Source organism: Camponotus vicinus, unplaced genomic scaffold (genome assembly GCF_025532165.1).
Source record: "Camponotus vicinus isolate PSW18456_S1 unplaced genomic scaffold, iyCamVici1.0 SCAF_9, whole genome shotgun sequence".
Taxonomy (NCBI): domain Eukaryota; kingdom Metazoa; phylum Arthropoda; class Insecta; order Hymenoptera; family Formicidae; genus Camponotus; species Camponotus vicinus.
In genome coordinates, this window is record NW_028141981.1 from 13,898,057 (window position 1) to 13,912,811 (window position 14,755).

Genomic DNA, 14,755 nt, shown 5'->3' on the forward strand with positions numbered 1-14,755 from the left:
TATTGCACATGCACATGGTAGATATTGAATATTGCCATGTATAATAAAATTAAATTACGCTCAACTCTGTACGACCTTGTTGTATATAATAACCTTATGATCGGAAAAACAAAAACTTAATTCGATTTAATCGCGCTATTACATGTCAGCGTACAATTTGCCACGCCTAAAGATATGCAAGATGCAAGACAGATGTAACTGTGACAGCAACTCTGCGTTCGCCAACAGTTAAAATGGAATTATATCTCTCGCAGAAGCTATTATGTCGTGCATTCTATTAACAGTGTAACATCATCTCATCTGTAATTTGCTTGATTTACAAACGGTAGGGAAAAAACCCAGTGTAATTTCATCGTCGTATATAATATCGCTAATTTACGCGCATAAGATCTATCTTTGTCTGTTTGCATAATGAATCTCCCGCTCATTATATTTACCATCCGATACTTACATTAATTGTGTTTAATCGACGGAACTGATGATTCACAACGTGCACGCTCATTAACGTTTGTTTGCTGCCAGCGTTTCGACTCCCATTCATAAGAGGAAGACTGTATGATAACTATTAAAACTGTACAACGTCCTGCGATATATCGGTAGACAAAAGAAAGGCATTACGAGAGAGCGCCTTATGACGGATACGTGTCTATATCGGGTTATCAGCGGCGTCTCAGCATCAGACTATGGCATCGTTATAGCCACGACATTGACGGACGGCTCTCTTACGCACGGTTGACGGGAAACACAAATTGTGGGCGCAGCTGCGCCGATAGTAATCAAGAAACACGGTAGGTAGTGGAGTAGAGTAGCCAGCTAATAATTCTCCCCTCTTCTTCCCCTACCTTTCGCCCCTCTCATCAGCCTGTCTCCCTCTATCTCTCTCTCATTCTCCTATAAGCTTATACGCGTATGCCCTAGGCTATAGACTAGGAAGAGACGCGCGGATAGATATACAAGAGGGGAGCAGGATAGAGCTAGTGGCACTTCACAGGAAAATAATGTTGATCTAGGTCGATACCTGTCATCCGCTGGTCGATCCACTGCCGAGATTACTCCTAGCCCCGGATTCGCCTCGCTTTACATTGATATTCGTGTATCCCCTACCTACCTTTATATATCCGCGTTCGATGAGAACCAACTGTACGATTCTACTATGATCAATGGTGTAGATGCACTCAAATACAAACCTATTAATTACACGACCTGTTATAAAAAGTGATGAGAAAAATAAAGGGAAAAGGGAAAAGCTGTGCGAAACTTATAAAGTAAATCAATTATTACACAAAGCACTTATTTCGCTCATTTTTGTTATAAATATCAATAATAATATACGTGACACGTATCATCCAATATCTTTGAATATTCACATAATTGTAAGAAAGATTCAAGTATGACTATAAATAAAAAAAATTAGATGTATAAATATTACTATCATTTTTATTGTTTTATGCTTCTGACATATACTCGCAATTCGCTTAAAAAATAGACTGATTATTAAATATGTAAAAGAATCGTGCTGAATTGATCGCCTTTAAGTGACGCGAATAACTTGAACGAGATAAATACCAAGATTATATAACGCGAGATGACGGTTCGCGAACATATCGCAAATGCTGCCACCGTCAATCTACTTCTGCTCGTTCTAAATTGTTATCTTCTAACGGCACGTCGAGCCAAATGGTTAATCCGTCGAACCGTGTCTAATTCAATTTGACACGGTCTTTCATTTGATAGTTCGCTCTCACTCTGTTCTTTCATGTAATATCTTGTCAAATGTCAAATGCAAGTACTCTTGTGAAAATGCTGCATTATCAAGTTTCAAATATTGTACACGTACGACACATTTTTTCAAATTTGCAGCATATACTTTTGTCATTTTACGTAATCATTCAAATAACTAGTTTCTCACATTTCCAATCTCGCATTCAAATCGTATCTTTCAAATAATTTATTATATCCAGGTGAAATAATTTTATGTAAATATTCCAAAGATTATATTTCTCTGACATTATTAAGACAGAAAATTATTCATCAGGATACATACAACTTTGACGTTTCAGAATAGATAGTACAAAAAAAATATCACTGGTGGAGAGACATAATAGAGAGAACTCGAAGATAGGGCGGAAACGTGTACGGATTAGAATGTAAATTAGCTCTGAGTGCTGTCACAATGCGACCTAATCTCGTTATGTTTAGGAAATATGATGCTGATGGAGTGCTTGTCAGTCACTTTTGGTGATAGGAGGCGTTACTCATTGGTTGGGGAGCGATGGTTTGAATACGGACCAGGGGAGATATCATTATTTATGCTGTAAGTGTCCTCGCGGAACTCTCTTTTGAGCTAACACAAAGGCAGGTTGTATGAATCATGGTCGATTCGTCCCGAGACGGAATATTAATGAAGTACGCCCGTAAAAATTCAATCTTGATTTTTGTGAAAAAAAAAATTGACAAATCTTACACCGACAATCGATTAAATCCCTGCGGATTAAGCGAAACTTGAGAGAAAGAGTATATTCTGTAAAGGAGATAAAAAAAACTTGGCGAATAATTTTTAGCTATCGCTCCTTTGAATAATAAACGAAACAGATTTTCATCCGGATATAATAAGTTATCAAGCGTCCTACATACAGCCACCAGCAAACGCAACATCGTTTCGCTTAAAACGTTCGCTTTAGCCGCGATAGAAAAATCCAATTTGCCCAGGTCACGACGGACGCACGTTATATACAAGTATAAAACATACCTGTCAGTGGCGCGGAAAGCGGCTCCCACAAGAGTCGGTAATGCACGTGTCACGTGAGTGGCATAAAAGACAGGAGTGATGGAAGGCTAAATAGCAACAGTGTCGTGACATGCAACGGTGACCGAGCGGCCGACTGTCCCTGTCCGCGTGTGGAGTCACTGCGGCGCGACAAGCTGACATGTTTGCACGAAGGCCGCACGCTGATCGCGCACGAGCATTAACAAATACTCCGTTGCCCGCAGGGGCAACAGGATACATTTTACACACGTACAGGATGCGCCGAAGGGAACTTCATCGCGGACAGGTGGCCAGGAATCGTGGTAACGTGTCGACGAGCGACTTGATTTCCGCCGCGTTTGTTACCACGCCAATTAGAACGGAGTAGAGAAAGATTGCAAATCGATAAGAACGAACCGCTAGACGCGATGAGATTTTTTATTTTATTTTTTTTTTTATTAGAAATAGTCAAGTACCGTATCGTGTTACAGTTAATATATACGCATAAACTTTGCAATTCATGAAAAATTCTTTATTTTTACTTAAACGTTGGCTCGCGCGAAATTAGCCGGGACAATTAGTAGCCGACGAAACAATTTAACGAAAAGAGTGGCGGATAGGGCGTTCGGGTAAACGTTGTCTTTGGCGTTATACGCCGTGTTCTCTTTACGTTACCTCTTTACGAGCCCCTGCAGCAGCTCGCCGCCACGTATTTTTGCTCTTCCGTAATGTCTCCGCGCGGGTCTTTTGTTCCCCTCGATGCGGTAGTTTCACCGTAACGTTTAAAGTTTGTGTTTTCTTGCGTGGCGTATAGTTGGCCGTTCTCGCTGGCATAAAGCCGGTGAGGTCGCCGAAGGAGCTAGAGGCCGCTTTAGGACAACGTACGACTAGCTCTCCCATTTTACTGGAAACGCTTACGTTAGGATGAGACGCGAATCGAATATCTGGGTCGGAAATATATAAATACTCGCTTGCCACAAATAGTCATCGAGACATTAATATAGAGGCCATTCTAATAAACGGAGATACAATATGTAATAATAAAAGAAATAAAAATATTTTCTTATTTAAAAACTACATTTAAGAGAGAGGAAACGTCTATCGAGCAAGTGGAAATATTTCTGCAAATATTCTGCGATACAGAAATAACTGATGCGCGCTCGGTTATTCATAAGTAATGTCCTCGCATGAACAAGGTAATTGCCGTTCCGCGACAATAACGAATGACTTACGATTATGTTTTCCTCGGTTCCCTCGGAAAAAAAGGAGGGGGTGGAAAGCAAAGTAGTACAATCTGCGGGACCGCCGTTTGGCCGTAACAGATACGGCCAGGAAATAAATGTCTGTATAAAGGAGTTGGCAAGTTCGCCGGATGATATCAAGATGCCGCCGGCTAATACCGCTCGCCAGTTTAGTCCGAGGGTGAGACGGCGTTTCACCGGGGGAATGTACCCCTTTATCCCGCGCCTATCTCCCTCGCCAGTGCTCCGATATCAAAAGAATTTTGGCTTTATTTCCTCGCTTTTATCCACCCGGGAACGGCACGCTGTGTATCTAATAAAGAGAAATTATATCTCCCGGGTCGGACTTTTACCCAGAATAGCCCCAGCGTCGTCTTTCATCGAGCCGTGCTCGTGCCATGTCTTTGGTAACAATGCGAGCTCGAGTTTCACGTACTTTATAAGTAACGGTCAAGCGATCACAAGACGGTAAGTACTAAAGTACTTCGCATGTATCCGATGTATATCACGTGTGTATCACGGTGAAGTTTTAATTTAAGTCATGATTATACGATATCAAACGGATAAAAAGATAATCGCCCAACGTAAACAAGTTTTCAAGGTATTCATTAAACTGCCAGCGTCATAGTTGGCGATGCAATCTTCCGTTTTGTCGTTGATTTAGAGATTGTCAGAATTCGTCTTCTAACGCATTAACGGCAAGAAGGAAACACATAAATTACCGAATAAGACAGGCGAATGCCGCACCGGGATATCACGCGTCAACTGGCTTGTTTCGGAAGCGAGGAGACAGCGACTGTCGCATGGCAGATGCTCGGCCGGTTGTGCGTCTTGTTCCATTCCGGCCGAGAGGCAGAAATGTGTCAACGTGTCCGGCATGAAAGACGAATGTCCAACGGAGGTTCTCATTAGCAGACCGCACACCCGAGGGACGTTCTAATGTCCCTTTGCGCTTTTCCGCCCTCTTACCTTTCTCGTTTCCGTGTAATTCCACCGGCGAGGAGTCTCCAGGTGCTCGTGAATGTCCAGGGAATCCCTCAATTGTCCGCTCACGCTGACGCCTACCAGTTAATCTTTGCATTCATTCATATAAAGGTCAAGACTAATGACCCCAATAAACAAGCACGAAATTTACTTTGTGATGTTTTTCGTTTTCTTGCGTGCAATCATGTTAATTTCTCAAGCTTCGTCGCAGGAAGATACTCGTCAAAATTTGCTCCGAGAAATCTGAAAATTCCAAAAATAGATAATTATTATGATGATGTAAAGAAAGACAGTGCAAGACTGGTATTACATTTATGATAAGGTTTGCCAGACGTATCGATTGGCTACCAGACAGAATTCTTGGAATCTTTATAGACTCTAGAATTTTTTATTCGATTTTTTTAGCCAATCGCCATGTCCAACCGACTTGTGCGACAAATGTAATATCATAATTTAAAGATTGCGTATTTTCGATTTCGTTGGGTACAACATTATTTTTAAAGAAGAACGTGATATAACGAGTTTTATATTACACCATATACATATTTTTTGCAAAGATTAAGATATATATCTTGTTGCGATTTATACGGCGCAAGAAACTGAAATGACTTTTGTACAGGTAACTGAACGTATCTCGTAACGCGATCGATATGTCGAGTCGTGCAAAAGGCGAATGAAGTATGCGGTACAGTCGAACATATGTAGTACCATTTTCATATCATTCATCGCACTTGGCCTTTGTGACAATGTAACGGCATGTGAACGTACGAGAGGTAACGAAGTAATAATGTATCATGAGACCGTGTCGTAAACCACAAACGACGAGATCATCAGCGACGCTATTTTTGCCTCTGTGACTTTAACACTTTTCTATTTGATTCACCGTCATAAAGTCACGTCGAAGAGCAAGTGCAATAAAGTACAATATTTGTAGAGACAGGCATGCGTCTTCTGTGAGAAAACGAGCGGAGAAACCCGACGCTGCATTACGTGCTATTTTGCTCGTCGGATATATTGTAGAATATTGTAATGATACGAGTCTACGGTATGAAACCGAAGACTGCCTTCCTGACAGATGGAATGGCAGACATCTCGCAACGGCAGGATGTACACAGAGAGCGAAAACGATCGCCCGAACTCATCTCGGGAGAAATATGTTTGCGCGCTGGCTTTCGTTCGCCTAGGGTGCTCGATGGAAACACGGTCGTAAAGTGCGCCTGCCACACACGTCTTATCCCTTTCACCACCGTACGTTCCGAGGAGCACCGGCCATATATTCTCGCCATGATGGCCCCGGAAAAAATTTAGAAAACTGCAATTTCACGACGATTGATCGTGACACGTATTTTACCTTTCTAAACCGGCCCTAACTCGAGGCTAACGTATGGTTATCGTTGCTTAAATGCAGCGAGCGTGCCGTAGATGTATCGCGACAGATTAAAGGGTCGACTCGATGACGCGCTTTATTCGGTGCTTTCCTCAATAAAGACATCTTATCGCGACGCTGCCCGTGATTAACCGCGACGTTATCATTGCTCTCGCATAAATCAATCGGAATACATGCGTGAGCAACTGACGTATCTACACAAATAATTTTTTCAACACGCAAGATGATAACGCAACGTTCGAAAATAGGGTGCAATCGTACTCTGTAAAAGACGAAGGAGCTCGAGGGATAGATCGCGCGGTTCGTTCCTCGACGATCGATCAGACTGACGTGCGGTGGCCTTAATCGGCAGCAAGTGTACACGGATCGGGTACACGCGTCAGGACGCGACGACGTAGTTAACGGCTTCCAGGAATGGTCTCTCACTCCTCCCAGCCCCGGACAAACGCTCGCTGGCTCCATATCGAGGCTCCATCTGCGGCTACCGTGCCACGCCGACAGACGTTTCGCCGATCGGCAATCTCTGTCGGATTATTATGCCTGTCCACCGCGGCTATATGATCGCCGCGGACACGCCGGTATGCCGGTCTCATTAGCTGTTCGGTGCCCGGCTTAAGCCAATGAGTAATGGGCGGCTGCGCGGTGCCGCGGTGCCGTGACTGCTCATATCTTTCCCGACAGATTTACCGTTGGCCCCCCTCGCCTCCCTCGCCCCTTTATTCGATGCGCTCTCCAGACGCTGATCTTTCAAGCCGCGCACGGAAGATTGACGAGTATGCGCTTTATACGTACGAAACCTGTAATTTCGCGCGCGTATACCATATTCGTACTCGATCATTATCGTTCTAATAGTCTAGCTCCGATAAAGAAGAGGAACGCAAACAAAAATAAATTTATGTAATACACTATTAATCCTTGGCAAAGTTACATCGTTATTCCCTCTGTTTATCTAAATTGATATCCTGGATTAGTCCATCGGTAATGTTAATTTCTCTCTAGTTTTTCTAGAGGTTTTGCTTCCTTGGAGAAGCACGAGGAGATTTTATATACCAACATTAGTCACGAATACTTTATAAACATCACGTAATCGTGATATATTGGAGCGATTGTCGCTCGGATGCCAAACTCATTAACTGTTTGGAGCTGGGCTTAAACTAATGAGTAATGATAGCTCCTCCCATCGTGGCCGCGGCGGCTGCTCGTATTTTTTCTTCTAAAGCCAACTCACAGCTGACCGCGTACAAGCTGCGATTATTTATAACGCCAGTTCAAGACCGGCTCTCGTGTCGTCTGTCGGAATAGGAATAGAAACAGGCATGCGTAATGGTCTTTACATTACGGAAGATCGCGATATAATGCATCGAACAACAAACAGCTGCATCAGAATATCCGCTGTCAATGTGATGATTGTTTATCGCTCGGCTATTGCCTAATCGCAAATCGACCATCTACGTCAGCTGCGATTCCTAGGAAACACACGCACATACACACTGGCCGAGATCGATTACTGAAAATTATTACTCCAATAAAATGCCTCGCTACATGGGAAATAGTACCTTGGCGCGTTTTAAATATCCATACATTTGTTTATTTGTCCTTACGGAATAGTATCGAGCGAAATGGTTATACCATTTTTATTCTAACTCGAATGGAGCGATAATCCCTAAGGATGAATGTACATGCATGATATAACAGAGCCGATGGAAACTGCTCACTACCTACGTGCAAAGTGCCTTTGCCGTCTTTCTACCATTATCAAGCAACCTATATTTCTTTCGCAGATATTACATAACGCGTATTTCTCCTCTTTTTCCGTACTTATCAATGTTCACATAAGGGTTCGATAAATTGAGCGATAAATTTATCACTCGCGAAATCCTAAGCTGCGAATAATATGAGAAATATCTTATCATTATCCGACGAGGAGAGCCGACAGTGCCAAGGAATTACTTCTTTCACATTTCATTTCGTTCTCGTTCCTCTGAGTGATGCCCAAGATACCGCCCACGCTCGCGTCTATAAGAGCCGACTGATATATCGCCTCGTTAATGTTTCGCTTCATCAGATGTTATGACTGAACATCCTTTACTCTGCCACTGGGTGGTCATTTCTGGCTGCTCTTGTTGCGGGCCCTGGCGTTATAAATTATAGCGGACGTCGCCACGCGCTCGTAAGTCACACGTTTCGTCTTTCAGGATTATATCCAATAAGCGCCCACCTCATCTCCATCATATCACTATACGATCGAATATTAATCCATAAAAACATCAAGATGACGTTACATCGATAGGCATTCTTCGGTTCAACATAAACAACACATGTATTAGGTATGTCTAGCTTAAAGCTAAAGGTGCGAATAAATTGTTTTAAGAAAAGATTGAGGTTGACAAAAACCTTGCCCGCAACCGTACAGTGTATATACATTAGCTATTTATAATGTTTATATAATGTTTAAAACCGTCGTGTAACTTTGAGATTTAAAGGATTTAATCATGGTTTATAAATAATCTCGCTCAGGGCCTCTGATCGTTATGTCGAAAAACATTGTGCTCGCAAAGGCATGCCAGGTAATAAATTTCCCGCAATGCTTGTCGCAGTAAAATTAATGATAGACTCAAACTATCCGTGCCACTGAAACAACAAATCTTCGTATGTGAATCTCTGAAACCATTAAAGTCGGCTGATATATGAAGACTAAGAAATACGTACCTTTAAAGCCACTTGGACCAAACTCCGATTAACCCAATCGACGATTAATTCCATCGGTAGAATAGCCCGCGGCAAAATTTCCAACTATAGCTTGTCGCTTCTAATTCAATCGGCATGAAATTATTTATCGCTCGCGATAAAAATAATCGTTACATTGAAAAGGTATTTTATAAAACAGTAAAATATATTTCGCTGCTAGTTACGAGTCTCATAAAAAAAAAGAATAACCGGCGTGGACGCGTTCTTTTTAACCCGAAAAAAAAAATATGGAAACGTTACACGATAAAGATTATCTCTCGTGTCGAGCTATCGTTCCTCCCATCCAATTTCTTATTCATTCCCTGAACTTGACAGTCAATCTATGCGTATTACGAAGGGATCGTCGTAGACGACGTATTCGAGGGTGAATGCCTTTCCGCGCTGCACACGCACGTACGTATGTACATGTCCTCACGCAAAGGGTCGTACACACGTACGCGCTCAAAGAATAGCGTGGGCCACGATCTCTGTAAAGGCGTCGCCGTTTAGATAATAACGCGCATTTTATCTCCCTCATAAAACCTAATTTATAGCCGCATCCAAGTCCATAGGCGTGTACGTACGACTATCGTGAATAGGAAGGAGTCTGACAACGGCAGTGCCGTAATTTCGGGGAAAGTGCCCGTTTGGGATCCAAGTTGTTTCATAAATTTCTTTCTAAAATGATAAAGCGTATCGCTTTCGAGAGTATACTGTACACAAAAATTGTGCATAAAAATCATTATCAAACGTCGTTATTCATCGAAATATTTATATAACGCGCCCCATTTAACAATAAATCGGTATTTCTTATAATGATAAAATTAAACCGACATTTAAACAAGATTATAATCAAATATTTCAATCTTAAGGATTGTCTTTCTCCAAAAATACGCACAAAGATATTTTCGAACATGACTTAAAACAGATGACTAATTCAGCATTGAATCGATCAATGCAAAAGTAGTTTATATAAATATTAGGAACGCGTGATTAAATTAAAAGATAGCAATAGGCCATGGTAGCTACGCCATTGAACATACGCACAAAGAGAAAGAGAGAGAGGGGAGGGGGAGGGGGAGGCAAGTCTGCATCGGGAAAGGTCGCCGAGAGTGAATAGGATAGTGATATTATATCGGTGTTGAAACTTCCCCCTTCGGCATTTAGGTGACGAAAAATATGGACCGTCACGTGCGCGCGCGCGCGCGCGCGCGCGGGTTCACGATGGCTCGGCGCAGTTATCGACGATAAACCGCGTACGTGTTTACCGTATAATCTCCGACGGTCGGCGATAAATCCGTGATTTACTCTCATTACCGTGCCTCTGAATGTTACGACTCGTGCTTGCGATATACACGGCACCGGTATAGTTTAATTTATTCATATTGGCATACCATTTTCCATCCGTACCCGTGTCCCACTTATCGCCGATCGAAATAAGGATCGCGACAATAATGAGCCCCATCGCGTTTATATTATTCGACCCTCGAGAAATAATATTCCTCGATTGAATATAAATTTATGTATTTTCTTTCTCTCTCTTTCCTCGACGTACAAGACGATGGATCGCATTTCTTTGTTGGAAAAAACTAGTCTGCTTTCTTTTCGAGATTCAATTATCGAGGTCCCGTATAAGTGCATCGATGATGTCGCGATATTTATTAAGCGCGATTGAAACGAGGCGAGAAATGCGCTGAAAAATGCTCAATTCACGATGAATTTCGCTATAGTCATATTTCACATTCCCGCGCGTTCTCGCGGCTTTAAACGAGAAAAATTCATGCCGAACCGGAGGAACGCTTTGTCAGCGAAGTGCAACGAATTTCGCGCCGGCACGTATCGAGAGTAACGAGAGCAGCATATGGACATGTTACGCGAGAGCGTGGACGGGATCGGAGAGGAAGGATCGGACTCTACGGGAGAGAGAAGAGGCTATAAGGTAACATACATCACGTTTCCAGTTTATGGTCCGATACGCTCCTAGGAATTGGCACCCGCGCCGAGCTTTCCCGCAAATGCAAGGAATGCAGGGAGGGGGAGGGGACGCGAGGGCAGGGAGATACGAGGCGTTATGGCTCTTCCTGGCTCGTAACCTCTGGTCATAAAGCTACTGCGGGCTAAAATATTGTCCGCCGCCGCGCGTCTCCACCGCGTCTCCGCCTACGCGCCTAGTCGTCCATCTATCTTAATGCTATTACCGTAATTTATTAGCGTCGTTCCCGGCCGATAAATCGATCCTCCGTGTCTGCCGGTCGAAAACGATTCCGGTCCGGTATAAAGATCGTCCGTAATACCATTATGAATTATAATGCGCCGAGCGAAAGTTAACAAAAGCTCGCTCAGCCACGCGAATAGAATATTCGCGAGATAGATGGAAATCGCGAAAATTATTGCAGAAACGACGGATGAATGCAATTGGAGGATAAATCGGATTTTCTATTAAACAGTCACCTCGCTCGCCGACTTTCGCCGATCGCGACTTGCAAACTTTTAATTATATAACTCGATTTATCCTTTTCCAAAAATATGCATGTCAACACGTTACAGAGATGCGGCTTTCAGTCTCTTACAAGACGCTAAAATAGCGACGCTAAAATAGCGACGACCATAATTTATTCGTACCGGCAACTTGATAAATAACTCTGATCAAATATGAATAATTAATCTAATCGGAATGAAAACGAGACCGAATTCGATATCGGGCAAACTAACGACGTGAATCGAGATGTGTAGCAATAGTGACACTCGATCCTCCACCGAAGCATCGAATAATTCAGGGACGCGGCGCGCGAATCCATTTCGGGCTCGCGTAAATTTTCGCGTACGCCCCCGCCGGTTACGACACGGCGAATCGACGGAAGCGCGGCTATCACGACCGACGACAGCGCGCGGCCGGGGACAAAGTGTTTCCCGAACATCGTAAAAACAAAGCCGGACAGTTACGACGTCGCCGCGTTCTCGAAAAATATAATCGCAATAACAAGCTCCCTCGTACAATGCGCGGGCACATTAAGGCGCGACCATATTTAACGACGCGAGCTTCGAGATCTCGCGAGGTGCGCGCGCGCGCGCAATATTATTATCTCGTGATTCATAGCGCGCATTCATAAATGTTCCCGGGCTGTATAACGGAGCGGTACACGACGGCGTGTATCGATTAACGTCGCTTCCCGACGGGATTTACAGCCGGCGACTAAATTATTTAAAGTCTTCATTTGTAACGCGACGGATGGACGGACACGAGCTGGCGACCACGTAGCCGGTTCTTCTTCGGCCGACGGTGTAAGCTCCTCGTACAGTCCGCGGAGAAAGTTGGACGTCGCTCCGAATAAAGCCGCGTCCACACCTGCTCCTCACGCTCGTTGCAATTGTCAGCAGTAGACAATACTTGTTTTAAATTCAATATTATATATACGTTGTACTATTAATATATCAATCAAATAATACATTTTTCTGGAACTATAAATAAATTTATATCGAGATGACAAGAATCGCGACAATTTATAAACTCGATGCCTTAAACGTGGGAAGGAGGGGGACGCTGTCTACTATAGAAAGATTGAAACGTCCATGAAACACCCTGTTACGTTCACACATGTATAACTAAGGTGTATGAAACTTTTACGGACGAGTGTATACACGACAGAGATCCTCGGAGATTGCGTTGGCGTGCCGCGGCTGCCACCGTCCACGCCACGAACGTCCAACAAACGCTCCGCGCTAAAGCGCGCGCGATAGAGACGGAGCAACGGGGAAGAAAAACGCGGGGAGAGAGATAGAGAGAGAGACGGAGAGCCTCGGGGGCGAGAGCCGAAGGGAGAAGAAGCGTGTGTTCCGGGCGTCCGTAGAGTCCTCGGCCCGGCTCGTGTGTGTTCCGTGTTCCGAATGCACGGAACAAGCGCTGCTTGTCCGCGGCCACCTGAGTTATGATCGCTCCGCGCCCACCCTGCCAGCTCGCCTGCCTCTCTGCCTCCTGCCTGCCTCCTACCTACCTACCTACCTACCTACCTACCAACCTACCTACCTACCTATCTACCTATCTACCTCCTTGGCTCGACTGACTGCCCTCTTCTTCTTCACCCTTCTACTTTCACAGCGGCCATCTTGCCTCTGGCCGAACCGGTTGGCTTCTCGAGCTTAAGGTAGGTACACACTATCCAGCCGCCAAGATCGCGCGGGTTTACATCCGAGTCATCCCGCGCATGTTTGCCGACAGTGCTGAATATGAATGAACGATTCTTCGTTCCAAGTGTGCATCTCCCGCAAACAAACGAAAATAACGTTAGCGATCGTTTACGCGTCGTACAATCTAATTGTGAATTTCAAGCGGCAAACACGCGCTTTATAGAAACGATCGTTCGCTGTAATGTACGCGGAATTATATTGCCGCTAGGTAAATTCGTTCGAGTAGGGGAAGAGGGACGGGAGAAGAGGCCGCGGCAGCTGTACAGCTGCTAAAACATCCGCTCTCGTACGTAATAAACTTTTCCCGCGGCAAAACTCGCGCTTTAAACCAACCTGCCGTTATCTAACCCGACACCCGGAGAAACGGCCGTATAAAAAGTGTAGCGAAACCGCCGGACAAAAAGCGCGCTCGCATACATCGCCGGGGGAAACATCGTGTCCCACGCGAGGGATGTACGCGGAGCGAGATACATGCATCGCGCGCGGCATGTATGTACGAGTAATATACAGCTCTTGCGCGCGCAATGCGTCTCAATGGCGCGCAAGATTTATCTTTCATTAGTACGTCGTTTGCATTGAATAGACACGTTACGGGTTAACGGGCCGAGCCGGCTCGTTAATTGTTTGTTCTCGTCCTCGCGCCTGACGTTGCGCCGGTACCGGAGCAGTGTCGGCGTGACGCTTTGACAAGGTACGACCCGGCGGGGATATTATTACGGAGAGCCGGGGTGCTTATACAGGGTATATATCGCTCCCTACGGTATGCGAAAAGGTGTACAAGAGAGAACCACGGACGCGCCGCGGCCCCGCGGCAGCGAGGCGTGGTCGTCGCAATTACCTCGATAGAGTTACAAGACTCGTTTTATGCCTCTCGCACGAATTTATTAGCCCCATTCGCGTCAGTTTAATTACGAACACGACCCGCCGTGATTCCCTCCCCTTTCTCTCTCGACCTCGCTGTCCCCCGGCTCCTTTTTTTCCGGCGAAAGGCGAGCCGCTACCGCCGAGCAGAAGGGAAGAAAAAAATCGTGCGAACGTAAAATCGGAAGGATAACGGAATATCTCGTATATAAGAAATATATGAGAGGAGTATCAATCGTATTCTCTTTGCGTCGAGCTTGTATATCCTTGAAACTCGAGCGGTAATTAGTTTTACCACTAAACGCTTAACGGAATCCAAGAGGCTGCTAACTGCTTCGCGCCTACGCAACTCGGTCTGTCCTTTTCCTTCCTATCTCCGTCCTCTTTCCTCCCCCTCGTCCCCCTTTTCTATTTACTCCTTTTGGTAATGTCTCCCTGTCTCTCTTTCTCCACCTCGCGCCGTCTCTCTCTTTCTCCACGCCGCAGCCAGACCGCCGTTTTCTAGCTAATTGTGAGCAATTAAGCGAGGCAAAGTCAAGGAATATTATGAAATTAATTACATGGCGAGATTGAAGCCGAGGGGAACCGGTGTGCAAAGTGTAGATAAGTATTTAAATTAACGCG

The 14,755-nt window shown here is 44.5% G+C and overlaps 1 protein-coding gene and 1 long non-coding RNA gene across 2 annotated transcripts in view; one reads left to right on the forward strand and one right to left on the reverse strand.

Moving 5' to 3' along the window:
- Positions 1–14,755, reverse strand: part of LOC145976874 (lachesin) — a 371,398-nt gene that overhangs the window by 218,000 nt on the left and 138,643 nt on the right. Inside the window, exons 3-4 of the mRNA XM_083108341.1 lie at positions 5,123–5,214; positions 4,957–5,060 (exon numbers count right to left, since the gene is read on the reverse strand). Of these exons, the coding sequence (XP_082964467.1) occupies positions 4,957–5,060; positions 5,123–5,157 (139 nt within the window). The 5' untranslated portion in view covers positions 5,158–5,214. The remainder of the gene's footprint in view (positions 1–4,956; positions 5,061–5,122; positions 5,215–14,755) is intronic.
- On the forward strand, positions 172–1,335 carry LOC145976879 (uncharacterized). Its single transcript, XR_014440341.1, has 3 exons — positions 172–325; positions 523–788; positions 919–1,335. It is a non-coding gene; the product is annotated as an uncharacterized LOC145976879 (long non-coding RNA).